The sequence below is a fragment of the Diplotaxodon limnothrissa genome, linkage group LG12 (genome assembly GCF_057381915.1).
Source record: "Diplotaxodon limnothrissa isolate DT_005_m linkage group LG12, D_limnothrissa_male_GT1.1, whole genome shotgun sequence".
Taxonomy (NCBI): domain Eukaryota; kingdom Metazoa; phylum Chordata; class Actinopteri; order Cichliformes; family Cichlidae; genus Diplotaxodon; species Diplotaxodon limnothrissa.
The window spans coordinates 16,163,808-16,190,354 of record NC_140607.1 but is presented as its reverse complement, the minus strand read 5'-3'; the positions used below and the strand labels follow the sequence as shown (position 1 = coordinate 16,190,354).

At 42.8% G+C, this 26,547-nt stretch overlaps 2 protein-coding genes across 2 annotated transcripts in view; one reads left to right on the top strand and one right to left on the bottom strand.

Moving 5' to 3' along the window:
• bin3 (bridging integrator 3) overlaps positions 1–17,968 on the top strand; it is a 31,149-nt gene extending 13,181 nt beyond the window's left edge. The window contains exons 4-9 of the mRNA XM_085368097.1: positions 2,586–2,647; positions 4,224–4,360; positions 8,534–8,574; positions 13,023–13,164; positions 14,260–14,394; positions 16,505–17,968. Of these exons, the coding sequence (XP_085224223.1) occupies positions 2,586–2,647; positions 4,224–4,360; positions 8,534–8,574; positions 13,023–13,164; positions 14,260–14,394; positions 16,505–16,651 (664 nt within the window). The 3' untranslated portion in view covers positions 16,652–17,968. The remainder of the gene's footprint in view (positions 1–2,585; positions 2,648–4,223; positions 4,361–8,533; positions 8,575–13,022; positions 13,165–14,259; positions 14,395–16,504) is intronic.
• Positions 17,969–18,748: 780 nt separating this feature from the next.
• acsl2 (acyl-CoA synthetase long chain family member 2) lies at positions 18,749–25,700 on the bottom strand. Its single transcript, XM_085368096.1, has 19 exons — positions 25,464–25,700; positions 25,256–25,370; positions 25,035–25,099; positions 24,828–24,929; positions 24,195–24,294; positions 22,663–22,841; positions 22,522–22,554; positions 22,279–22,330; positions 22,048–22,121; positions 21,668–21,745; positions 21,444–21,578; positions 20,631–20,765; positions 19,909–20,077; positions 19,734–19,822; positions 19,535–19,651; positions 19,321–19,464; positions 19,131–19,232; positions 18,975–19,046; positions 18,749–18,889 (listed from the first exon to the last, which is right to left on the bottom strand). The coding sequence occupies exons 1-19, from the start codon at positions 25,698–25,700 to the stop codon at positions 18,749–18,751; spliced, it is 2,139 nt and encodes a 712-aa protein (XP_085224222.1).
• Between the last annotated feature and the right edge of the window lie 847 nt (positions 25,701–26,547).

The window sequence follows — 26,547 nt, the reverse complement described above, 5'->3', positions numbered from 1 at the left end:
CTTTGTCGATGTTATTTGATCACTTTTTAAGATCAATATTTTGTAATGGCAGTATAGGAAATCCAAATGTCCTAATATACGGCTGTGCAAGTCTATGTGAAAAAAGTTAAACTATTTCAGTGACAAACTTAAATTAGTCATGTCTAGAGGTATTAAAATTTGATTTAGTCTGGTACAATTCTTGGTTTTAGAGTGATTTACATGGAATTGCAGTTTCTAACCTCAGTCTTGTGTGAAAAGCAATGAGCCGGAAAGCAAATCAGAGTAAAATGGTCATGTTGCAATGTATAAGTGATATATTCAGCAATTTTCTTTAAAAGTCTTGAATGCCTTTCGTTTTCACCACCCTGTGTGGCATGGCGGCTGTGGCTGCATGGGTAGAAGGTTTGGGGCATAGGTACAAGGAGCAGCAGCTGTTCCAGTAGGTTACTCTATTAGCACCTTTTGGGAAGAGACTCCACGCTGGCATGGCACTCATCCAGGATGGCTCTCTCTCACCATCAGTTCTGACAGAGAAGGGAAAATGCAGCAGTATTTTTAAGTAGGTGGTAGTGTCTGGAACATGACTTTCACATGCACAAATAACCATCACAAGAATATATTCTGAGTGTACTGGGCTCAGAGCGCACTGGTTTGTTTACATAGTAAGATACTTTCACCCACTATCTTACAAACTAATATGCATGACTGGCAGGATTATGTTTTTTTTTTTAATTTTCCTGATATTATATTTTTGCTTGGTATTGCTTAGTCTAGTATTGCAGTCTAAACATTTAGTTTGAGTTGTCAAATATCTCTACTTTATGTAATCTCAGACAGAAATGCTAAGATTGACAACATATTACAATTTCAAAATGTTTATGACAATGTCAGAATCAGTTATCAAGTTGCGGCTCTAACAACAAAATGTTATCATATGAAGATTTTATGTCACGTCAGAGTTTAATTGATGCAAAAATGTTCTCAACAACAGAGGAAAACTGTGATGACCTGAACTTGTCACACTGACTCTCCTCGTCCAAATATGTGCTAAAAATTGACTTAATGTAGTGAGACGAACACAGGAAGAATCTCTCTTGATTACTAGATACTCTCCAAATCTTGCCTGAAGCATTGATGATAAATTTACTACAATTTGAAATGCCTGTTTCTGGATATTTGAAACATAAGCGTGCATTTTCATTAATTTAGAGAAAGCCTAATATAGCTTGTGAGACCTAGTTCTATCTAATTGGTGAGAGGGACACAAGAAGTTACTGTGGAGATTGTTCTGACAGACTGTTTTTTTCTTTCCCGTGGTGTGAACAGTATGGGATGAAATTACATCATTTACTGCAAATGACATTTTAGGAACAACCTCCATCTGGTCTGTGGTGATTTAGTATAAAATCCTTTAACGTCAAAAGAAACAAAAGCTTAAAGAGAACATGTTCTGTTTAAAAAAATATATATATATAAAAAATAATTTTACTATTTGTCCTTTCTTGGATAAACAAACAAAAGAATAAAAGAAAATCCATTTGCAGATGAAAATCTAAAACCAAAGTTGTCTGTATGTTGCATTTTGGGAGACTTGAACTTTTCTTTACGGTCCTGTAAATGCTGCTTTTTAATCAGCAGTCATTTTCAAACCCTTCAGTTTAACAGTTTAGATTTGGTTAGTGTACCTGTGAGTATCCTCAATCGTTCTTTGTTTCCCAGCTGCTAAACCGAAAAAAAATCTAAAACGTTTAATTGGAGCCGCTTGACTTCCAGTTTTGGTTTGCAGCTCTGAAAGAGCTCTACTTGTTCTGCTAGTGTCTTTATATCTTGTGGACATGCACAAAAATGGGATTACCGTTACTGACTTCCTATTTAATATTGTTCTTGAAAAACAAGGATGGAAGCAAAACCTGACTGCACCACATTTTTCATCAAATAGGAGTAGTGTTATGAAGGTAGTCTCAGGGGAGATTCTAAACCCCTTGTTTGCCTTAATTGATATAATGAATGGCATGTGTTTTCAGCCTCCATAGTCTGGTAATTGCCATTTTTAACACACATCAATGGAATATGTGCAGTGGAATGATTGAAGACGTTAATGCTTTTGAGCGGAAATGTAGTTGACTGAAGGATTCACACTATTGTTAATTAGCTAACAGATTTTATGTGGAATCAGTCGAATGTGTAATTCCTTCTTAATCCATATTGTTTTATGTCTTTTTTCGAGGTTTGTGTTTTCTTTATCCTTGTCAATGTTTTTGTCCAACTGAACGGGTTCAGAGGGATTCAGGGATGAATCGATTTGAAAGTATGCATTCCTACTTTTGTAACAGTGGAAAATTTTTAAAAGTTCAGGCCTTGATTTCAATTTTTTAGCATTTAAACAGCATATATCAATTGATAAACCTGAAGGTATCAGTAAAACCAGGCTCACATTAGCAGATACCAACGTTTGACTGATGTATTAATGCATGCCTACAGCTCATAAAGTAAATCTTGACTTCAGTATAGGTTATTAATTAATCCAAGTTAGGATAACTGATTCTTTACTGCACTACGAGACAAGAAGCGCTCTGATAATCAGTCTTCTGCTTGTCCCACAGGCTGGAGGATCAGACGAAAAAGCTTCACAAAGACATGAAGAAAAGCACAGAGGCAGATTTAGGTATGTTCTGTCACTTACTTGGCGTTGCCGCCTGGTGAGCCATTGATCAGCACTTGTTCACCAACATACTTGATGTTACTTGGCATGTTTTTCAGGGCCAGAAAGATGTTTGGGTGCCTGTGTTTTTCTTTTTTTTTTCCTGTGCTGTGTTCGATCTCCAAATGATATGACATGAAACAATTGTGTGTGAGTCTCTACCTTAATCATTTCCTTTTTTAGGCTTTTGTAGCTGTCATAGCAGGTGTGTTTTTTGTTTTTTGACCATGTGATCTATATTCAGTTGGGGATCCTGGTTTACCATCTCTGCCATCATTTATCCATGTATTTGTCTGCCACAAAACTCTTGTTTACTAAAGATTTATTTGCCGATTTGCTGGTTTTGTGTTTTTGTATTTGGGAAGTGGTAGTAGATATGGCCTGTGGTAAGTAGTCACTTGTGGGGGTGGAAGAGCGGGGACGGATGGAGCAGTGAGAGACTTCTTCATTTCCTCTCCTTTGTGCTCTGCAATATGAATGTCTGCATCATCAAAGTGTCATAGCTGTCAGGGCCTCATTATCGTTAATGGATTCCATCTGTTGCACAGGTCCCATCTCCACTAACTGCTACCAAACAAAGAACTGGACCTACTCTGCATGTCAGCACTGCATTTAATACACTTCTCTCTGTATCAAGCCAAATGTGTTTATATGCAGCACTCTAGCGAACGTGCTGACAGTCATCTGGTGAGGGCCAGTAATGTCTTTTTAAGGGATGCTCCTGTACACATGCCAAATTAGGCTAAATAACAGAAGGCAAATAAAATATGTTAACTTCTCTTGCCTCAGGAAATTGTAAAGGACATGAATTTCACCTTCTCCCTCACTGCTAATAACGAGCCCTCAGGTCACCTTTTGATTTTCACGACCCTGTAATTAAAATGTTTGTCAGATCAAGCAATGTATTACTTGTGCAAACTGAGAGAGATGCAGAAACGCTACACCGTGATAATTGATTGGTTGAAAATTGGTCCCAGGGGAGTGTGAAATGACCAATGACTGTTCCAAATCTCTGTAAAGCCCATATTCAGTGCAGCTCCTGTCGTCAGCTTGTGTCTCCTCAGTGCAGCTCATTTGTTTTGACAGTGAAGCCATATACTGATACATGCTCTGTGTCTAAACAAAGTGGCACGAGTGCAGATTAACGGTAATTGATGCTGTCAGTGTAGAAAAATGGCAAAAAATTCTCGTTGCACTGGTGAATATTCAGCGCGGCAGGCAGCCCCACCACCCCCTCAGATTTTTACAATGGGGGCAGCACTGTGCCATTCGAGTTGTGCACTTCCCGACAGGCTCACTTTTGAATACCCTACTTCATATAAAGTGATGAAACGCTTAAAGCTTCAGTTTAATCCACAAAAATTGCGTCCACAATTTCAGAACAATGTAAGAGTCTTACATGGAATTAGATTAAAATGTGTAGATGCAGACATCTTCAGTAACCATTTACAAAATCGGTATTTCTGTTTTCACGAAGTTAACTGTGTTTTAATAGTATTTTCTGCTTTGTGTGTTGCATGCATATTTGCATGGCTGACAGCCATGTCTAAGGCAGCAGTGAAGATTTCCGCAGACCTCTTGAGTAACCCGCTGTGTGAGCAGGATCAGGCCTTCCTGGACTCTATGACTGCTTTAGATACAGCCATGAGAAGGATGGATGCCTTCAACCAAGAAAAGGTAAGACTCTTTCCCACACTTGGCATCTTTATTATATTGCTCTTTTTCTGTTTTGGCTTTTTGACACAGTGATTTTCTTCAAATCGTTTGAAAAAATTCCGTTTCTAACAAGCAAAGTAGGACACTAAACAAGGGTTTGTTTTTTTGTTTTTGTTTTTTTGAAAATGCATGTTTTCATATTTGTCAATATTGTGCTGCTTGTGGACTAAAAACTATCCGTATGTCTTTCCTTCTGCTGTTTTTGAAAAGCATCTGTGGTATGATCCTCTATAAGCTCAAGCTACTGGTTATCAGCTGTGAAAATTGATGCATTTGTGACTCACTGGTGTCTAAAATAACTCATACAATGGATGGGCCTTCTCTGAAGAGGAAAACATGCCTTGCCACAAAATTCACAAGAGTAACTCACAGCTTATGTGCTGAGGTCTGTTGTATTTCTTGCATTACTTCCTAATACATTTGGCTTCAGGGAAAAACATTTTTTTTTTGCATTGGTAGGTCACCCAATATGTTCTTGATGGATTACAGGAACTTTATTCCTCCCTCGGGGTGGAGTACCTATGATCAGCTTGAACACTGTAAACCTCTCAGAGCCGTACTTCTGGCAAACCCAACCTGAAATCCTCCCAACACTTGTCCCGTCCTTCATGTACATTTCATATCATATTTTACATATTTTTCTTTCTGCTTAGATATTTGCAGCGCTTGCATTTGGGAAACCATTTCTTTTTTCTTATTATTCTTGTATGTTTTGTCCTAAGGGCCAGCAGCAGACAGACCGGCATGTCTGTCTTTCCAGAACTGTAAGCGGTACAGCGTATTCTTGCTCGCTCTTCCACAGCTGTACTCTGTGAAGATCTCTCTGGCTGTCAGGGCTCTTCATATTATTTGCTGGGCGCCCTTCACTTTTTGATTAGAATCATCGCCACAGGTAGTTATAATGTGAATCATAGTGGCACTGCATGTGTGGATCCTCAAGGCACTACGCTGTGGAGGGTTTGAAAAGAGGAAAAAAATACAGGAGAGAACATAGGAGATCACACTAAGGCATATACCGATTGACTTTTTTCCATCTGTGTTTTCTTGACTCATTGCCCCGCTAGTAGGTGTTCTAGGCTTTTCACATTTGCTGCCTTAAAAATATTCCCCTTTCTTTTCATATTTTGCTGTGAACCAAAATGATTTCATAACCTTTCCCACAACAATGATCCAACAAGGGGGAGAAAATGAATTCCTTTGCAAACGGTGGGTAATGTTGTTATTCCATGGTAAAGCTGTAGTATAAGTATTTCAGGCATAACAGGCCATCTGTCACCTGGAAATATACATATTGAGCATTGAAGAGTTGATTTCATATTTTCTGGGAAACCTCAGGGGCTGGACTCGGTTTCCATAGATAATCAAGCTGTAACCTTCCTCAGTGTATATAAGTGAAGCAATGTCCATGTTCCAGAAATTAAAGTGACGACTGACAAAAGTCCTCACTTTAAATGAGCATACTGTCTTGAGCTGGTAAATAAATGTCATCCTAATGTTCAGTGTTTGTATATGAGATTAAGTGTCGCTGGTCTTGTCTCCTGGCTTTACTTGTTAGGATATACTTCCGTGCTACTCAGGCAAACTCAGTATTATTGTTTTGAGAATAAAACATACTAAAAGCACAAGACAGCATCCAAGCAGATATTCTGCAGCTGTCATTTATTTTCCTTTCCTTTCCTTGATTCTTCAGCTTTTAAGTCTTTCAGACTTGCTTTGCTCACGGCTCATCAAATTTTACAGGAGCCATTTTGAGTGACTAGACAAAGTAAAATGTAGGTTGGACTGAGCGTGTGGGTTTGTGACCCAGGGTGCATATGTTCCAGGACTTGGCTTGGTTGAGTGTTCAGGAGAGCACTCCTGCTGTCAGGGTGAAGTACTTTTGCATTCTTTAGATTTTTTTTCAATATCAAATTTGAAATTTTTTTTCCCATTTTCACTCAGTTTATTTTTTCATTCTGAAGGGGAAAAAACCCTACGACACACACTTGAGTGTGAATGAATAAGAGACAGCCATTCTTCCTTTTAATCTGTTTTTTTTTAAAGAAGTCACTTGTAGTTAATGCCTTTATAATGTATAGTATTGTTCACTGTCTGTGTAGCCTTCCTATTTGTCTCTGTGACTGTCACTTGTTTGAAAAAGATTGATCCACTCACTTAGATCCAGACATTTTTTCGCTTGTAAAGGACAACAGTCACCAGCTGGATAGATTTTTCTTTGTGCTTGTTTGGTTGTTTTTTTCAAACACACTTTTATTCAGAGTGGCTTTTGACAGCTAGGTCACACCTGATAGTCTCTCCACTGCTCTCAGTCCTTCTAAATAAAATCTTTGCCTTAACACAATGTTCACTTCCAGCTTTGGGCTGAGCTGTGTGGCTTCCTTTGTAGAGTGGCTACAAGTGAGCTAGAGGCAAAATAGTGATTGTGAGTACTTTCTGGTCAGTCTGTTGTGTGCATCACCTCTAGGTTTTGCTAGGTGTTTAAAAATCCAGCACAGCACTAGAACACCACTCTTAACTTCTTCCTTTAAGCTGGCTGTTGATTCTGACGGCAACAGCAGCAAAACCTTATTGCTCCAGCAAAACAGACACAAAAGCATCCACCCTTTGCTCTTCTCCGTGTTGAGACGAGATGTTCTGCCGCAGGTGAGAGAGCCAGCAGATAAAACGTGCAGCGATAATGAAGGCAGCAGTGGCCCAGGTCTGTGTGTTTATTTCTGGGGCTGAGGAGGGCGCACAGCCCCGCCGGCACACTGCTGCCGAAGCTGAGCCCCAGTGTAGATGGCGGCAGCACAGTAGAGGATGCTCCGTTTGGAGGGATATTGATTTCCTCTGCGATCTGTGTGTATTTTTGGGAGGCCTGTGTGCCGGGATGGCCTCTGCTCCGTGACTCACTGATGGAGACTGCTGCTAGAGCGCCGGCCTCAGGCTCTGCGGGGCCTCCAAGGAATAGCTCTGCCCCCCCTCTCTGTGGGAAGGGGCAGAGGGTAGAGGGCACCAGCATGCTTAAGCAAATCTGCCGCTGTTCTTCTCCCTCCTCGCTGCATGCTCTCACCTTAGAAGCAGCGGCACCGCTCGAGCTGGGGAGGGGGAGATGGTGTGAATATGTAAAACAAAGACAATGTGAATTCCCATGTACTTATTTGTTATTGGTTCTGTGTTTTCCCTCAAACCACAATCAACCATTTTGTACTTGGAAATCTGCCTGTGTGAAGCAGCGAGTGTTGCTGTATGTTCTCGTAGATGGTCAGGGCATTTTTACAAAGCACAGCTGCGATCTTGCTTCCTTGTTGTTGTGTGATTGACTGTCCTTCCAATAGCAAGTGAGCATATGATTAGTGGAGCTGCTCACTGTTCTCATGCAGCTGTCACTTCACATCTCCCTGCTTTAAATTCTCCTTCTCTGTTCCAAGCGTGTTCTCTCCACTTGACTCGATTGCCTGGTTAACTTAGCCGTGTTACGCTTGCAGATCTAGTAGCAGCAGTCATTTTGAATCTGCAATGTAAATGACTCTAGAAACTTTATTAATTGTGCTCCAACTTCTCTCGACGAGACTTGGTTCTGAGGCTGGAGGCCTCGAGATGAGATGTTCGTTTACTTCCATTTAACACCCCCCCCCCCCTTCCCCTCCTTCCTTCCCCTGTCGGTTCTGCCAAACAGAAGGAGAATGCAGGAAAATATAAACTGTTATTGTTAAAATGTTTGTTTGTAAAGAACTTTCATCTTGTATGGCAGCCCACCCTCCACAGGAAATCATTTGGGCTTTGCTTTCATGTCCGTCCCCTGACAGTTCCATCCTTTTGTATCGCAAGCTCAATGAATATTCAGGGGTTTCTCCTCGGGGCTTGTGTACAATAAAAGAGTCAACGTCATGAAAGTTTCTTTGCAAGCCCCCCCCCCCTTCCCCTTCCCCTTTTTTCATATGTGCTCTGTTTGAAATATACACAATTGTTGGTGTTTGTGCTGCGACGTTACATTGCAGCTAATGAGCAAGAGATGTAGAAGCTATTTGGTTCCGACTTCACTTCTGATGTAACTCAATTTGACAGTGAATAACAATTTGTAATGTCTCTTCATTTGTTAGAAAGGTGAGCAGTGCTTGTGTTAACAGCTTTTTATTTTATTTACTTTTACAGGTGAACCAGATCCAGAAGACTGTTGTCGACCCTCTGAAAAAGTAAGTGTCAGTTTCTTGTGCTGCTTCTGTGTTAAATGTCCAGCTTTAAATCTGAATCTGCAACAGGCCGCGGTCAAATAGTTTTAGTCTGCAATATTTGCATTTTTAGGAGAGCCAGATCGTGAACTTTTCGTGTGAAGTATGGTAAAAGCGATTTAGCTCAGTTGTGTCTTAAATTCCATATGTGACTGTGGAGCGATAAAAGCCCAGTGCCCCGTGTCGTTTTTACTATTTAACCTTGCTCTGCATATCTCACTAACTGAGTGGAAAGAATAGCTGCAGTGCAGGACCTTAGCAAGGCCTCCAGTGTAGTAATACGCATTATAAAAATGAACTGGGAGTTAACAGGGCTGCTGTGCTGGTAGTGTCTGGAAGAAAGTTTATTTGGTCTTCGTTCCTAATACTCGCCCCATTTGAGGAGGCAGTGAATGCTATTCCATTCCTTAAGCCTCACTTTGCACACACACGCACACACGCGCAAAGCAGAGGTACTGAAGGGAGTGGCTGGACAATCCCACCCGTCTTCCGGAGCGCTTGTTAAGGTTTTCTTCCTCCTCCTGGCTCCTCCCAGGAGATTAAATACTGTGAAAGAGAGCATGTGCATACTGCTTGTATAGATTTCTATAAATTTGTGTTCAACTTTCTCCCCTCGTGAGACACTCGTTTTGTAAAGTAACTAATGTGAAGAGAATACTCCATCAAAATATGGATAGGTCAGGTCAGCGTGTGTGTGTGTGTGTGTGTGTGTGTGTGTGTGTGTGTGTGTGTGTGTGTGAGCGCGCGTGTGTCAACCCCTCTCTTCCTCGTGCGCTCTGGTGGCGGAGCAATGACAGGATGGAATGGTTCTAATTTCCTCTTCCTGGTGGGCGGCAGGCGGACGTGTGGGCAGGCTCAGAATATGGCAAAGGGCCCAGCTTCCTGGGCCCAGAGCTGCGGATTGGTTCAGGAGGAGAAATGTCTCAGGACACTGCACGCTCTCACACAAACATACCGACGTACACAAACACCAGCTCCGATTTTAGAGGGGGCGCTGTCTCACAAAGATGGTATTTAAGATCATAAAGTTAGGCATTTACATGAGTCTAAAACAGAACAGAGGAAGTGAGTTCATAAACAAATTTTAATGCCAAACTAAACTGACCTTTCTGTTTACTTTTTCCTTCTTAAAAACGCAACGCTATTACTTATTAGTTTATCAAAGTGTTGTCTATAGAAAACCAAGACGCACAAGCTGCTATACTTTAAAGCTTCCATTAAGATTCCATTAGTCCTCTCACTAATGAATATTTGTAACTGTTTTTCTTGTCTCAAAATACTCTTCTGGTGAACTTGTGTCATTGTAAAGACAATTAGAGAAGAGTTGAAAAGGAGAACGTTATGTTAATGGAAGACTTTCAATGGATTGTGTGTGTGTGTGTGTGTGTGTGTCAGCTACATGATTGTGTCCATGTGATTGCTATTTCAAATTTTGGCATCCATTCTTAATGCTTAGTGTGGTAAAACGCACAATAAACAAACGAAAAAGCAGCCCCCCTCTACTCTGCCCCCATCCTGCGTTCAGTGTCTCCTCTCTCTCAGGCCCAGACGTGCGTTTCATCCACTCTGCGGGGTCACTGAATGACATCACTATGTTTATGCGAGGGGAGGGGAGTGCGTGGGCATTGAGGCATGTGTGTTATCTGGGCCTTGTAACCTAGCCCTTTTTGCTCCGTTGCTCTTTTGGGTGAAATAGAAGTCAAGCCTGTTTTGAGACCTCTGCCCTGGGTTGAGCCAGGACTGGACAAACCACCTTCATCCCTCTCAATCAGAGGAACACGCTGCCCTCAGAGCAGGTTGTGGGGTTTGGAGCCAATGGGAGTTGTTGACCTTAGCTCTGGGGCTGATGCAGGCTTTTTATTTTTATTTTTTGAGGGGGGGATTGTTTTTTTGTAAAAAGGATGTTTGTTTTTTTACCATCTTATCTGGTGTTTCGCACACTGAGGCTGCGTGAGTTATGTGGGCTTTAAAGCACTAGGCAAGTCACAGCAGATCACACTCTTTCTTTGCACGCTTTTTGTTTTTTTTTTGTTGGAGACTAAGGAGATGTTGCTAGCATTTACGTCACAGACATTCTCATGGTCTACTGCTTTTAAACCATTTATACAACAGGTGGTAGTTATTTCACTTTCACACCAAGCATATTTTAAATGAAGGTGCCACGTGATGTGACCCTAATTTTTCTTCTGAGACCACGACGAACAAAGGTGGTAATTTACACATAAACAGGTCCCTTTCCCATATTTTTAGTGGTGTGTTTTAAACTGATTTTTTTTCTTTTTTTCAGTAGTGAGTTATGTGATGGTCATAGTCAAAAGTGACAGCCAGCCTGCTAGACTGAGGGTGTCTAGACCAGACTTGGGCTTGGCTGCTGGGTCAGGCTGGCCTGTATGTGGATTGGCCTCGGCTCATAAACACACTCTCTGCTCCAGATGCTATTTCCATCCAGCCCTTTTTTTTTTTTTAACCACACCCTGACCTGTCACGTGGACAGTGGTGTATCCTTGGCCCCTTTGCAGCCCTCAACCATCTTAAGAAATCACCCAGACTAGGCTCACCGCAGGTACAGACCTCGCAGGCTGACCGGTAGTTATCCAACCAAGGCCAGGATATCGAGGGAAACATCCAGGGCCTGGACATTTCTTTTCTTTAAAAAAACCAAAAACTGTTATTACAGTGTATGCATAAGCACATTCAGGTTCTCATGTGGGGGAGGGTAGTGTACCGTTGAGTCACAGTAACCGAATGTAACACTGAAACTTCAGCGTTCAGTGTGGAAGTGACACTAATGGGTTAACAAGTAGTTGGCTTTGTGTCTAGCTCTTTTTCTCCTCCTCCAGCACAAGGATAGCATTGGCCCTGAAGTCTCCCTGTGCTCAAACATAGTAGTTGCAGACAGCGTTGTCCCCTTTTAGCGCGCAAACAGCAGGCCACCGTGGTGTGTCATGAGGAAATTGCACCATGCTGTCAGGTGAACTAGAATCCAGCCTTTGTGTTGTCTGAAAGCTGGTTTGCTGCTGTGTTGTCATCAGCCCGTAGGACTGCATTGGAAAGCAGTCATGCCTGGAGGGCAGTTGCATAATCCCTTGGCACTTCAAATATGCGTACACTGGAGCAGATAGTAGATTTGAGGATCGGCATCCACCCCTGCCGTAAACTGGGCCAGAGTGGTATTTTATAAATAGCGGTGGAGTGTGGGCTGCTGGGTTGGGCTGAGCTCGTTGATGTCACTGAAACACTACAAGACCACTCCTTGCTTAACTTCCTGTCGGAAACAATCTCTGCTTGTCTGACATGGAGTTCGCACCACTCCCCCATCTGGCCTGTAGTAAGGTGCACGTCGGGCAAACGCAGTTGTAATCCAGGATTTCATAACAAACTCTCGGGTTCTCTCATCCGCCACACAGAACAGGGCAAGGGTTGGCATGGAGAGGAACGTAAATCATGAAGCCCACACATTTTGTGGCTAATAACACTATGGGGCGAGGCGCACACAATAAAGTATTGTAGTAGTGTGCCTACACACTTGATAAATTGCTTTAAATGAGTCATTCAGAAAAGGCTATATCTAATTCTTTATTACGATTGTTTTTATTGCTGACTCACATCTGGTATGCACCTGCGTGACTAATCTTGTGGCCTGTTTTTGAAAAACAAAGTCAGTGCTTTGTGTTTACATTTTAGAAAGTTGAAAAATGTTCCTTTTCTTATTCAGGCGTTCAATATTTTGGTTAAAGCTATACCATTTGTTATAAATCATTAGCCAGATCTAACCTGAGTTTAAAGAAATAATGTTAATGTTACAGTCTAACTTTCAGACATGTTAACTTGAAAATTTCTATAGTTTTATTATTAGGTTAGACATGTTCTGTATACAGTTTTCCCGTTCCCTATTAAAAACAGACACAAAAGCAGTGCAACAAGTCCCAGGATGAAGCTCCGATTCCTGTTGCTAAGTTACAGATGAATGTTTTCCTATTTTTAGTGCTGAAGACTTGGATTCTTGTTGCAAGAATATATTTTCATTTGGAATATGATAATTGTCACAAAATGAATTGTTTCATGCCATTCTGAACTACAGTAATTAGATAATAGATTAGAGGAAGCTTAATGCAGAGCTGTCCTCTGGGGTTTGAGAGTACCGCTACAATAAGATGTTGAGGAGCGGGATTTTATTAAATCATAATGACTTTTATTAAGATACGATGCAATGCACAGTGCATGTCTACAAATTACATGGAGACGGGAAAGTTGTTTCAGTATTTTTAGTAACTTCACTTTCTCTCAGGGAAAAAAGAGGAAAGTTTGATATGTATGTCTGGGATCTTTTTTTCTTTCGTTGCATGGATTCACACGGTGCGCATGCATGTTGTGTTCAGTAACCTGGTTTTCTGTGTGCTGGTGTTTTTCAGGTACAGTAGTGTCTTCCCCAGCCTTAACATGGCAGTGAAACGTAGGGAACAGACGCTGCAGGACTACAAGCGGTTGCAAGCCAAAGTGGAGAAATACGAAGAGAAAGAAAAAACGGGGCCCGTGATGGTCAAACTGCATCAGGTAGCGTCAGTTTTAAAGCTCGCGTCGGCGCACGTGTCGATCCACTCGAGCTCTCCCTCCAACTGCACAGGAGCAGAGTTCACTTGCTCTTACACGCTGTCCGTATTGTGAATAGAGCACAATAGGTGGAAAAAGACACAAATGCTGACTGGATATGAACAAAAATAGTTGAGCACATGCATACTGTACATGTGCGCTCCTTCACCCACGCAAGCTACCAGGCTCTCAAGTAGTGCCTTTTCAAAAAGGCACTGCTGCACATCTACAGGCACGTAATTGAGAATTGTAGACACACACATACACATATACACACACACACGCACACACCATGAGGCCACTACAGAAGCACACATTCACAGATAGTGCTGCAGTGTTGCCTATGCTATTGCTTCTAACACATCCTCACATGGTGAGCCACCCACACACATTGAGAAAAGCACTGTCAGGGGAACAAAGCCTTGAAGAGGCCCCTACATCCATGCCCTCTGAGTCCCTGTGCACTTAAAGAAATGATCCTGACAAAACACTTGCACGCCATTTCAGTTACAGCTGGCATGTGTAAATAAAACTAAAGTGAAGAGAGCATATCATAATGCAGCTGAAAGACAATATGTTTCAGTTTGAATATAGCAACTCCCCCTTCCCCTTAATAAAAATTCTCACCCTCTCACACTTATTCATTGTGCATTCCATAACTCCATGCCTACAGTAGACTACCCACTAATACATTCACACACAGATCAGTGGTGCTGGAGTCCACTCACAGCCAAGTCTGCCCACATTACCCACTCCTCCTCACTTTGGTCGTGATTACAGCCTTTTTTTTGCACTGCTTCTCCGTGGGAATTAAGCAAATATCTTTCAGAACAATAAGAGAAGAAGACAAATGATGGCTCAAGAAGTGAATTCACTTCAGACTAACTTGTTTCGCTTTGTAGGTATTAATCTGTAGCTCCTTAAGCTTATTTTAGCGAACGAATCCTTAATGTGTAGTGTGTATTGCATCGCAGTGAAATGAAAGAATGTAACTCAAAGTCAGAACTGAACCCTCAGTGACCAGTTCTTTTGTTTTGCTCTCTCTCTCCGACATCGCAGGCAAAAGAGGAACTCCGACCGGTCAAAGATGACTTCGAGGCCAAGAACAAGCAGCTCCTGGACGAGATGCCCAAGTTCTACCAAAGCCGCATCGACTACTTCCAGCCCAGCTTCGAGGCTCTCATCCGGGCACAGGTTGGTGACCTCCATCACCTTTAAGTGCACACCCAACGAACCTCTCACAGCTGCAGACAACCACCCTCCCTCCCACCCACCCACTGCTCCACTCTCTGAGCGTCGGTTAAACAGTGCATAAAATATCTGATGAAGGGTGTGTATAACCTAGGCAGTCTGTCTCCCTCAACGTTGCTCTAATGTGATTAACCCTCAGCGACGGCCCACGCTGCTGTGTTTAGCTGAGGAAGGCCTCATCTGTCTGGCTCCACTGCAGCCCTGCAAGCCTTCCTCTAACCTGAAGCTTCTCTTAAAGCAGCTGGGTGTCTCAAGTTAGCGCCACTATGTCCCCCTCACTAACCCCAGACCTGCCTGGCCATGTCATTTCCTCCTTGGGACAGCCACTGGCACAATCCTAATAAGTAAACTAGATTATCCCAGACCTAATGACAATTATGGAGTTCTGTGATGCACTTTGAACTTAGCAAATTAGCAGACATATAATATTTCCCCACATCTTTTATCTTGAAGCATTAAATAAATCTTACCTGTTTTTGTCTGGTGCAAGAGGTCCCATTAGGCACGCTAGCCATGTCATTCTTGCAGCTTTATATTTATTCATATAATTCACACACATGAATGAACGTTTTCACATTTGCACAGCCATGTGTGGGTGGTCAGCGGACCTCGTCCCCAGTGCTTGTTGCATGTGCTTGATTTGGTCCTCCACACCCTTTTCTCCCAGCCGCTTGTTGCTGCTCAGCGTCCAGCAGCAGAAAGAAAAAGAATAAAGGGAGTCTTTGTTGTGAGGCTTCAGTTTCACTATAACAAGTCCTGTCCAGCAACTGTCAGAGGGAGACACCACCTGACCTGTCAGTTTCTACAGATGATGATGAAGGCATTGTCTTCATTTATTCATCTTTTTTTTTTTTAGTTGCTTCTCTTACAGTGGATGCTGTGTTTACTGAATCAAATCCAACTTAAATTATTCATTTTGTTGTCAAAGGTCAAAGTGTGACCTCTCCATGTAAATATTAAGCAGCTGGGAGTATGGTATGTTAAAATGGCTCTGTTTTACCCCAAGCTGCTTCTTTTTTTTCTTTTTTTTTTGGGTAGGTGGTCAGCTGCGTGAGCCGGCGTTTACTCCTCGTGGTGACTTGACTAATTGTAATGGTAGTCTTTGCTACAGAGGGCGCCTAGACACTGATCTGGTGTACATTATCATCACAGTTCATATGGACATTTCCGATGGCCCTTTCAACAAGCCACTTTTGGGAAAAAAACATATCCGCTTTACCCCCACAAGCAGCAGTAACCCAATACTTATAGCCCACTCATGTGGTTTAGGTGGCACATATTGGTATAAACATGCAAAGGTCTTTCAGGCGGAGCACTTAAAAAGGCTTGTATAAGGTGGTTTAGAAGCAGTGTCTGGTCTGCTTATGGCAAAATTCTCGTTCTGTTGTGACCCTTTTAGTGAAACAGTAAACTTTTCCCACGGGTCTCTCAGTTGGTTTTGTTGCAAGGGAACACGTGCAATTTTAGAGAAGTCTGTGTCGTCCCCCCCTTAAGGAGCATGGCATCGTATGCATCGCTGCATGAATAAATATTGAGATGTGTGTGTGGGTTTCTAGGGGTTGTATTTCCCAGTACTTTCATTCTCTGCCCACTCTTCTGGAGTCTTGTAATGTGATTAAAGTCTATTAATCATCAAAGCAACTCTCTAGGGAGCCTGACTCATGAACTAAGGGGAAGAAGCAGGGGTGGGAAGTGTCAAGAAAGCTTTCAGTGAACACTCTCTATCTCTTGTTCAGATTGGGAGAGAAAAGCAGGGTCACTACCCACTGAAGTGCTGGGTTTTGGGGCTTTGTCAGAGTTGTTTGATATCTGTGGGCTCCCCATTCTCCTCTCAAGTCACTTCTCATTAGCAGGGTTGAAGTAGTATGAGAACAGCAGCTTCAGACTTGTAAGTAGAAACACGATTAGACTGTATTTGGTGTTCAGATTTTGGATTCTGGTGTTTCCTGAGAGGTCTGTGGATCGACCTGTTCCCATTTTCATCAGAGGACAGATATTCTTTTCCCCTGCCATCACAGACTTACGTTTTTATTTTTCCTTCTCTACCCACCAGGTGGTCTATTTCACCGAAATGTACAAGATTTTCAGCGAGTTAACAGACCAGATCGACCAGGCAGGGTTGACTGACGAGCAGAGGGAGAGGGAGACAGAGGCCAAGCTCACCGAGTTGCGTGCTCTGTCCATTGTCGCCGACGACTGAGTGAGGAAAATACAAAAACGGGCTCTTTTCATGCCTCTCTGAATGGATTGCGCACTCTTCAAGCTCCTCCAGAGTTCAAACGGACAGCAGTGACCTAAACCTGATTATCCATTTGTTTCCTTGCGGCCTCATCCCCACCCCCAATTGCTCTTGCACTACACCCTAATCTTTCATCATCTCAGCAACTCAAAGCAGCTGAATGCCACATTAACTAAGCCATCAGCCAAGTGCAACATTATAAGCCAATATGTTGTCGTTTATTTTTCTTTTCTTTTAGTAAAGGAATCAGACAGATCTTGTCAGAACTAATTAACAAGGTTACGCTTCATGGTTTCAGAGGTATCTATAACCATTTGTTTCTAATGTGTAAAGTGAGCAAGGAAATGTTTCTATTAGTCACATCTGCCTTGTTGGCAGCAGCGTGTGAAATATAGTTTTATTATCCAACTTTGAAATTACACTGGAAGGTGTTATGTAATGTAGTGTAGGTTTAAAAAAAAATCTCTCAATTTTGGTCTTTTCTGGTAATCTGTGAGTTTAGCTCTGTGCCATTCTCTGTGAGGGCTTTTTATTGGGGTTCATCAGAACACATTAGCTCACCTGTGATAACATGTCTGACTTTGGATATAACATAAAAAAAACAAAAAACGGTGTAACACGGAGTGGTGTTGAAAGGTCGACTACTCAGGCTTCAGACATATCCAGGTTTGTTTTCTTTTTAAACCCCACAAGTAAGAAAGAAAAAAAAAATCAAAGGCTGGTGCGCCCTCTAGTGGAAATAAAGTGACCCATATTTTCCTTTTGTTCACACCATCCATCCTTTGTTCTATTGTTGGTTAGAGTGTGTGTTAGCAAAGAATCTCACACATTGTTGGCAGCCTTAAAAAAGTATTTTTCTCTGTATCATCTACATCAGGGTTGGAAGACAAATGTTTTATAGTCTTATTTTTGGACCAAATCATGCTCTCATCACATGCCTTTGTTTCCACTTTCCATCAGGTAGAGCCTTGGCATGATAACTACACTACATAGTAATGTAAACACACACTGAATGTTACTCATTAGTGAATTTGAAGTTACAAGTATGTTGACTATTTATTTTTTTGTGGCTTTTTATTGTGTAATTACTGAAGGAAATGCTTAGCCGGTTGCTCGTCTTTGTGTTCTGCAATGCAGACTGTCTGATTACACGCCAATAACTGGATGAATGAAGGTGCTTTTCTAAGTTTAAGTTATAGTCATGGTTGATTTTTTTTAAATATACCAAAATGAATACTTTGTGATCAGATTGGGTTTTATGTAAGTTTTTAAATAACGTCGGATGATATTTTTGCTTCATTATTATCATCATGCAATAAACTAAATGCAAGAAAAGCAACCAGTGACTATTTTGATGTTGTCTTCATGAGTTTGTGTGCGTGTGCTTCTGCACATGCCTGAGTTTTTATGAACTGAATGATGCAAACACGTCAATTACTAATCTTTATTTACTGGCATTAGTAAATTCCTGTTTACAAATCATTTTTCCCCCCCATTCACCGCTCATTCATATTAATTGTTTAACTTGAGGTGAAGTCAGTGGTTTGAAGTAGTCACTAAGATGAAACATTCATCAGAAGCTTATGTGACAGTGATGCAAAGACCCAACAACCATAAAATACAAACCTACAGTTAATGCAACGTCTAGGAGGACCAATGCCATAAGTGCACATAAAGAATCCCTTTCAAAATCTTTGCTTGGGAAAGCAACAGTGCAGTGTAAATAAAAGGATCAGCGTTAATATCAGTTCTTCCTAATATCGTCCGTGCTTCTCTATGCAACTAAACAATGATAATGTCCATGTAAAATCTCATTAGTGACAATGACTGGAAGGCAAATATGGATCCACTCACTTAATTTCCTTGTTTGGAATTAAGAGTGAGATGTGGTCACAGGTGGATGACAAATTTCTGGAAAACAAAATAATATTCCAGATATAACGAAATGTAGGGTTTGAGATGAGGCACTGCAGGATATTCACTCCCAGGTCCCGTTTTTGTTCTTTTGTTGGACACCCCTGACCCACAGGTGTCGCGTCTGCGAGTTACTGAGTCGAGTTAGTATGCCTTCTTGCTGTACATGCTTGAAATCTGTTCCTGAAAGTGTCTGCGGATGTCTGCGCGCCTGCTTTTCAGGGTGGGCGTGAGAAGGCCGTTGGCGACACTAAACATCTCTGGATGCAGGTAAAGGTCCTTCACCTGAGACAGAAAGGTGAAGCATCGAAATCAGTTAAGTTCAGCCACTTTGTAACTTGTGCGTTTGAACCTCGATGAGTTTGCTCACTTGTTCAAACGAATTCAGCCGTGCTTCCCTCCCCACGGCGTTCATGTCCTCTAAAACTGCCTTCTTAACATCCTGTTGAAGACAGAACCAGTTTCCATTTAATCCTGCTGTGAGGACTTTAATCAGATGAAAGTTATATTCCAGAATTAGGCCTACAGGATTTTGGCACAGCTCCTCGTAGGACCCCACAAATCCCCGATCCTTGGCCCAGTCAACAAACACCTCTGGGTCAGGGACAACTATCCCTATTAAATAAGACTGATAAGAAATGCAAGACAAAATGAAACATCGAACCGTGCCTCTGAGAACACTTCGCTTTGGATAAGAAAGCTAAAATGTGCCGTACCTGTAAACTGTCTCCATGCACAAACACCTGGAGTACAGGGACACAACGCATGTAGACGTTTTCTATCTTCTCCGGAGCGATGTATTCTCCTTGTGCCAGCTTGAAGATGTGCTTTTTTCTATCAATGATGCGCAGGGTCCCATTCTGACAAAAACAAGTGTGGTAACACAAACTCACTTGACTCATACAGGCTAGTTAGTGTGTCTAATCTTACTGGAAGCCACTGGCCCACGTCCCCGCTGTGCAGCCAGCCGTCTCTGTCCAGGGCTTCAGCCGTCTTCTCTGGATCCCTCAGGTAGCCTCTGAACACGCTGGGGCCGCGAATACAAATCTTAACGGGACAAAGCATTGAGAAGTCACCACACAGCATCCGCTGATAGGTAAAAGTGTGTTCATATCTTTGCGTGGCTGACCTCTCCCGCTCCGTTCTTGGCATAGTAATTCATCTCTGGGATGTCCACCACCTTCACCATGGCGCAGGGCAAAGGAGCACCAACATGACCTGACACAAACATACCCCTGCTGTTAACAGGAGAAACCACAACAGCATCCATCCTGAACACCTGACAGTAGAAGAGCGTTTCCTACCTGTGCTACAGTCCCCTGGCATAGAGAACGTGCAGCCCGCTGTGCACTCAGTCTGTCCGTAACCCTCAAATATCAGACACCCCAGAGTGGCTCTGAGGAAGGACAGCACTGCTGGGGAGATCGGTGCCGAAGCGGTCAATGCAAACCTCAGATTACCCCCTAAACTCTCCTGAAAAAAAATAAATAAATAAAAAATAAGAGTTCCTACGGTGAAGCATTTATGCAAAGCAGTTCAAACACAATCATATTGTGGATGCGAGCTCATTCCCATTTTAAATCATATTCAACCTTGGTCATATTTTCCCATCTGTATTGATCACACCAAGCCAAAATCTTTCAGTCCTTGTTTGCCTGCACGCGTGCTTCTCCAATACACTCCCACAGGGCCAATATGCTCCGGGTGATTTTGGCACCGATTGCTGGAATAGTTGTGCCTCTCTTGTAAAGTTTGGATACAAATTTGTTGATTATTTGCAGGGCTGCTTGTCTACATGTACCACCGTGTTAAGTGCTACAAAACACAGACGAGGACAACTGCAAAGTCAGGGATTTTCAGAAAATATGGCACTTAATAGTGAAGTTTAGAGAAGAAAAGATGTTCTGTGGGCTGATTTCAGAGGAGGCCACTGCAGAGCCAAGCATATGGATGAGTAACCTACATATGAATGTAAACAGCAGCAACAGGCTGAGACAGTATATGATCCACACTGTCAGCCACTGACCTGGATCTTGTTGAACACCAGTTTGTCCCACAGGCTGTTGTTACGTACAACCCCGCTGCTGAGCTCCGCCTGCTTTCTTTTCACAGCGTAGTTGAGCAGAGCTCTTCGAAACGGTGAGGTCACCGAACCCAGGATCTATGTAAAAAATTGGCAAGAATGTACAAAAAACAGAAACACACCCAGGATTATGGCCGCCTTCTTAATCCAAGGTAAAAAATATTGGATTGGCTATTTTTAGATAAGTCAGCAGAAGTCCTGTTCGGAGCGTTTTCCCCTTGTTACATATGCAAAATGCTCAGTCTTAGTATTTCTGTCGTAGGGCCTTTGCCTTAAACTAAAAAGGGCTTTGACGTGACATCTATTGTGCTATATAAATAAAACAGAACTGAGGTGAATTCTCTGCGCAAATTTGAGGTATGTGCTGACATCACTGAGCACGCAAGTGTTGTGGGTTTAACGGGACTTCTAACCACACCAAGGCGTGATCTAAAAAAGAACAAGTCACACTGGAGGACGTGCACGAGAACGTTACCTTAAAAGGAAGATCAATCTAGATTTAAATCAGTCTATTTTATGGGGTTTTTTGCTTTTCAGTTTTATTGCAATACAACAGTGGAGAGAGGACAGTGGGAAGGCAGGCAGAAAATAGCCTCATGACGGATTAAACCCAGGCCCATGCAATGGCCTTACGGCACCCGGGCTGCCTGCTGATGCCAGTGAGCTATACTGGTGCATGATTTTTACTAACGGGTGGATCTGCTGCACTTTGCACCTTGTAAAAGAAAATGAGGAGCGGGTAATGCGTTTGCTGACCTTGTCATAGATGCGATTGAGTAAACGAGGCACGACGGGAAAGAAGGTAGGCTTCAGAGTTTTAATGTCATCCATAAGAAGAGAAATGTCCCCCTGGTAAAATCCTACTCGGGCCCCGTAGCAGAACATAGAGACCTGCAATAGAAACGGATTTAATTTAGGGTTCATACACAAAAAAAGTAGGAAAGAAAGACAGAAAAGCATGTGAGAAGAGGATCAACTACCTGAATCATTCTCTCAAACATGTGGGCAAGCGGCAGGTAAGAGATCGACACGTCGTCTTGCTGGATCTCAAACGAGCCCTGAGAGAAAAACGAGAAATGAAATGAGCAAAAAAAAGCACAGGGGACAGATTAGGTTGAGGCAGCGGCATACGGCGAAGCCTCGCAGGCAATCAAACATGTTGTATGGCAGAATCTTTATACAGGGGCAATTAGTTAAAGTACCTCGCAGCGACAGGAGCAATCAAACACCCAATTAATCATACCATTAGACACAGCGGGGAGGGGGACAGTTTGGAGACATGCAGACACAAGCAAATGGGAAGCGACGGTAGCTGTGAGGCTGTTCTCAATTAGACAACGAGGTGGAAGTGTAGACAGACCTCCAGGATCTTAATGACAGAGGAAGTGTTGGAGGCGATGTTGCCGTGGGTGATCATGGCTCCCTTGGGCTTCCCTGGGTAAATAAACAAAACATTATTGCAGTGCCCCTGCGCAGCAAAGGAAACTGCAGCGGTGCCATAAAGAGTGGTTGTTAGTGGGCACTGAAGGGCATTTCTCTAATGATGTGAGTGAAGGATAATTACGGAGAGGCTTATGAGATCAGACGGTACCTGTAGTTCCACTGGTGAAGCAAACCACGGCCAGATCCTGAGGCTGGGGCGGCTACAGAGGGCAGCAATAAAATATGAGAACATGACAACGGACTTCCTCCGCTCTTAATTTAAGCCCCTGCTTATGAGTGAGTGTTAATGATATCCTATTGGACAGGAGCGACGACAGAGCTGTCATGCCAGTGTTTAGGAAGGGGGAGATCAGCCTTTTACGTGAGCAGCTCTGAGAGATGACAAACTCACCACAGGATCTTTGAGGTTCCTCCTACCGATGTCCTAAGATGTGGACAAAGAGGAGTTGCTCGTATCAATTTGCACATCAGCAACGATGAGTCGATTAAAAGGGGCTACATTTAAATGGCTACGCCCCCCACCCCAACTCACCATGAGCTGCTCCAGCTTTAAAACCTCCACCTCACAGCTCTTCGCCCTCTCCACAAAGGCCTGGCTGAAGTCGTTAAAGAGAACGAGGCAGGACAGCTTCGGAGTCGTGCCGTTCTCCTTGTTCTCTAGCAGAGATGCCGCCTTCTCCTCCCGGTCACAGATCACCACAGAGATCTCCGCTAAAAAAGCACCGAGCACACACTTACACAGAAAGTTTGTGAAGAAATGTTCTCATCAAAGTGTGAAATCTGTGGGGGTTTTCCACTCGGCTCTTCTGCCCGTCTCAAAAGGACTACCGAACACAGTCTCACTTTGAACTAATGAAGCCAGGATGATCGCATTTTTCACATTCAAATATTTCTCCTGTCAGAACAAATCAAACCTCTTTGAACTCGCACGCATATACTGCTGCTCAGGAACAGCTAAAACTGAGCAGGCGGGTTTACTTTTACTTCAAGTGATCAGGTGTAGCCTAGCTTTGTTTAATCTTTATACACACTCAGCAACTTTATAAGGTACACCTGCTCATTTACACAAGCATCTATGGCAGCAGCTCAGTGTTTGTAGCCACGTAGACATTAAGGACTTTGCAGCATGGATGCTGGTGCCAGATGGGCTGGTCTGAGTGTTGATCTGCTGGAGTTTTCCCACACAAACATCTCTAAGGTTTACAGAAAATGGTCTGGAAAAGTGGAAAATATCCAGCGAGCAGTGGTTCTCTGGGTGAAAATGTTGATGTGGTTTCCTGAGCCGACAGGAAACCAGGAGCAACTCCGATAACCACCTATTTCAACCGACGTATGTAGAAGAGATGCTCTGAACACACTGTGCTGCACGTTCACACAGCCCACTTTAAAACAGGCCACACTGCATTTTACTCCTGTCAGCCAATAGCAGGAAAACTAGGGCTGCAGTTTCCATGAGCTCACCAAACTTTGATAAATAAGATCAGAAAAAAAACACTGCCTAATCTGAAGAGTCTCAGTTTCTGCTGCTACATTTAGGTTGTAGGTTCAGAATTTTACGATCCACCCACAGACTAACTTAGTATTGTAGTGACCACAGTGTACCAGTCTTCTGCTGGAAGAAATATTTTCTATGCATTTAGATAGAAATGCTTAATTTAGTTATTAGTTGGTTATTAGTTATTTACATAGGAGGGGGGGGGGGGGAAAAAGCGAAACAACAGGATCTACTGTGTCAGCATTTTGTAAATGTTCGGGAAGTTCTTCTTTGAGAGTTCAAATCTAGTTAAAAGCCTATAAGAGGTAGAATTATGCAGTTTTTCAGTAATAACAGTGACAATGATTAATGCAGGACTTTTATTAGTAAAGGGTATTTTTATGCCTGTAGTACTTCTGATATTTATAGCATATTCTGTACACGATGATCTTCTTCCTTCTCCAATATTTTCTTTATTCAAAGGGCAAAATATCCATATGCAGTTTGTATGTCTGATGTGATGAAGGCTTCACCTTTGACACCATGTGAAACGTTTTCATTTTCGTATTTTAATGTGAAGCTTTTCTCACCAAGGTTGAGGATATGCACCATCGCCTCCAGTCCCAGTGTGTCATAGAGAGGCACCACTGCCATGGAGTAGGTGTAGCAGGCCAGCTCTGAGATGATCCACTTTAACCAGCAGAGGGAGACAAAGCAGCACTGTTACACTGAAGTCATTACCTGGGAATGACTTGGGGACTGGTGCGTTTCATATTTATAAACCCATATACAACATAAACAACACTCAAGGTGTAGATCGGTCAAATGAGAGGGTTAGGGGCTCTAATAGAGCAGAAAATTGTCTTTTACTACGGCAATAATTGCCCAGTCCGACAAGTGTATTAAAATAAAATGAGACACTCTTCAATATTAGCTGCCCTGGAGACGCACATTCACCACTAGCACTGTGCTGGCAATATAAATAAAGCCAAACACAATTTCACAATAGATGGATTAAAAAAGAAAAAAAAGAAGAAAAAGGAAATCATAAATTCAATTTTCAAAATGTGTTTAAAAGGGCATGCTGAGCTCCGAGGGTAGAATCATCATCATCCACAAAACCTCCGCTGAGATGAGAGTTATTTAATAAATTTTTAAGATCAAAGGCAGCCAAACTAGAGTGGGATGAGCTGTCACACCACAGAGCAGTGGGAGGTCCATACCTCTGGCCTGTTTTGTGCATAGATCCCAACAAACTGCTCCGGATTCGGCTGGCAACCTTTAGCCAACAGGCCAGAGCCGAGCACCTGCGCCTGCTCAGCCACCTGAAGGATTAGAGGCTCTCAGTGAACAAACAGTAAAGATCAAACACATTACATGGAAGTGCTGAGATAACTGGGAGGAATCACAGAAGTAACGATATGCCAGACCTCAGCGTAGGAGATCCACTCGTAGGGCTGACCCGGCTTCCTGAAGCCAAGACACGGGCCACTTCCTGAAGGACACAACACCGCTCTGTCAGCTCAGAAAGTCTGCTGATAGTTCTGCTATCAATCCACTTTCCAGTTTTCCTCTACTCTGTCCGGTTCCATACCGACTTCTCCATCAAGAGGAGAGTGTTTAATGAAGTGTGTGTGAATGTGCGCATCACCTGAGATCATCAGGCCCCTCTGGAACATGTCATAGGCTGTCCTGGTGTCGTCATAGTAAAACTCCAGCAGAGTGTCATCTTTGAGGATCGCCGATCGCCTGCAGCTGGGATCTCCCTGCAATAAACACCACCCTGTCACCGACAGCCCTGCAGCAATGCAGAGCACGCTAACACACGCCTAAGCCAGCAACAGCCGTCCCTCACTCACGTTAACGGCCACAGACTGGGCTTTAAGATCGCAGGGAGGGCGCATGGGTCGAGGACGGGTCACCAGCCAGTACGCTGTGATGGAGGCCAAGGCTCCTAAACCGAGCACAGAGGAGGGCGACAGGGAGAAGGAGGAGGAGAGAGGCAGAGACGGCAGAAGACTCCACAAGTCCTCCGATTCGGAGCCTTTAAGTCCTGTGCTGGAGCGAAGCGACCGCAGCCACTCCTGGAAATGCATAGCTGAGGAGACAGGATGTAGAAAAGGGAAAATAAGCAGTCAAAAGGAAGAAAATTACATGGTGCATAGGGACAGATGTTAACTCTGCTGCTACTTTAAAACAACAACAAGCATATAGAGTAGCAGACTAACACTGAAGGGTTTTTTTATTGTTTTCTGTGTGCATTCTGCTTCTTTTTTTCTCTTTTTAAACTTGATGTGTATCTGATAAATTTGATGCAGAGCTTTGTTGTCTTTGCACGACTTTTATTTATATATTTATTTATTTATTTATTAATCTGTGTTGCGGTAAAAGAAATGTCTACCTTGTTTGGGAGCTGGGGATTATTTTTTTTACTAATGATTAATCTGTTTACATAAAGCTGCAAAAACACAGACCAGATTTTTTCCCAATTTGTTTGATTTATGGCTCCAAAGATTACCTGGCTTCCAGTGTCTGCTCAGAGTGTGCTCTTTTTTACAGTGCAGTATGAGACTGAATTCACCTCTAAAAAAAGAAAACGAAAAAAAGATAATAGTCATGATCGCCGCCATGTTCACTGACCTTTTGGCCTCTTCCAGAACGAGAGCTGCTCTCTCCCTCACCCTCTGCTCCAGGTCTTCCACACCTGAACAACACGCTGATCATCCACGATTTCGTTTTACATGTGAAATGACAATAAAAGGCTATTCTATTCTATTCTGCTCATTTGTGAAACTACACATGTCGCTCCAGCAGCAAGACCTCCATGCTGTTTGGCTGGTGAGCCCTGAGATGTGTGGTTGCTGGATTAAGCACAAAAAAAAACACCAAAAAACACAGCACTACAGTGATCTTGGGAGCTGAAAGAGGCAAACTCGTGGGGCC

What these genes read in the sequence shown, in the direction of transcription:
- acsl2 (XM_085368096.1), bottom strand. Translation starts at nt 25,700, where the DNA reads ATGCATTTCCAGGAGTGGCTGCGGTCGCTTCGCTCCAGCACAGGACTT. An exon ending in GGTGCATATCCTCAACCTTG is followed by an intron (nt 22,842 to 24,194) that starts GTGAGAAAAGCT and finishes GTGCTTTTTTAG; the next exon opens with CGGAGATCTCTGTGGTGATC. An exon ending in TGTTTGAGAGAATGATTCAG is followed by an intron (nt 21,579 to 21,667) that starts GTAGTTGATCCT and finishes TTTCTATTGCAG; the next exon opens with GTCTCTATGTTCTGCTACGG.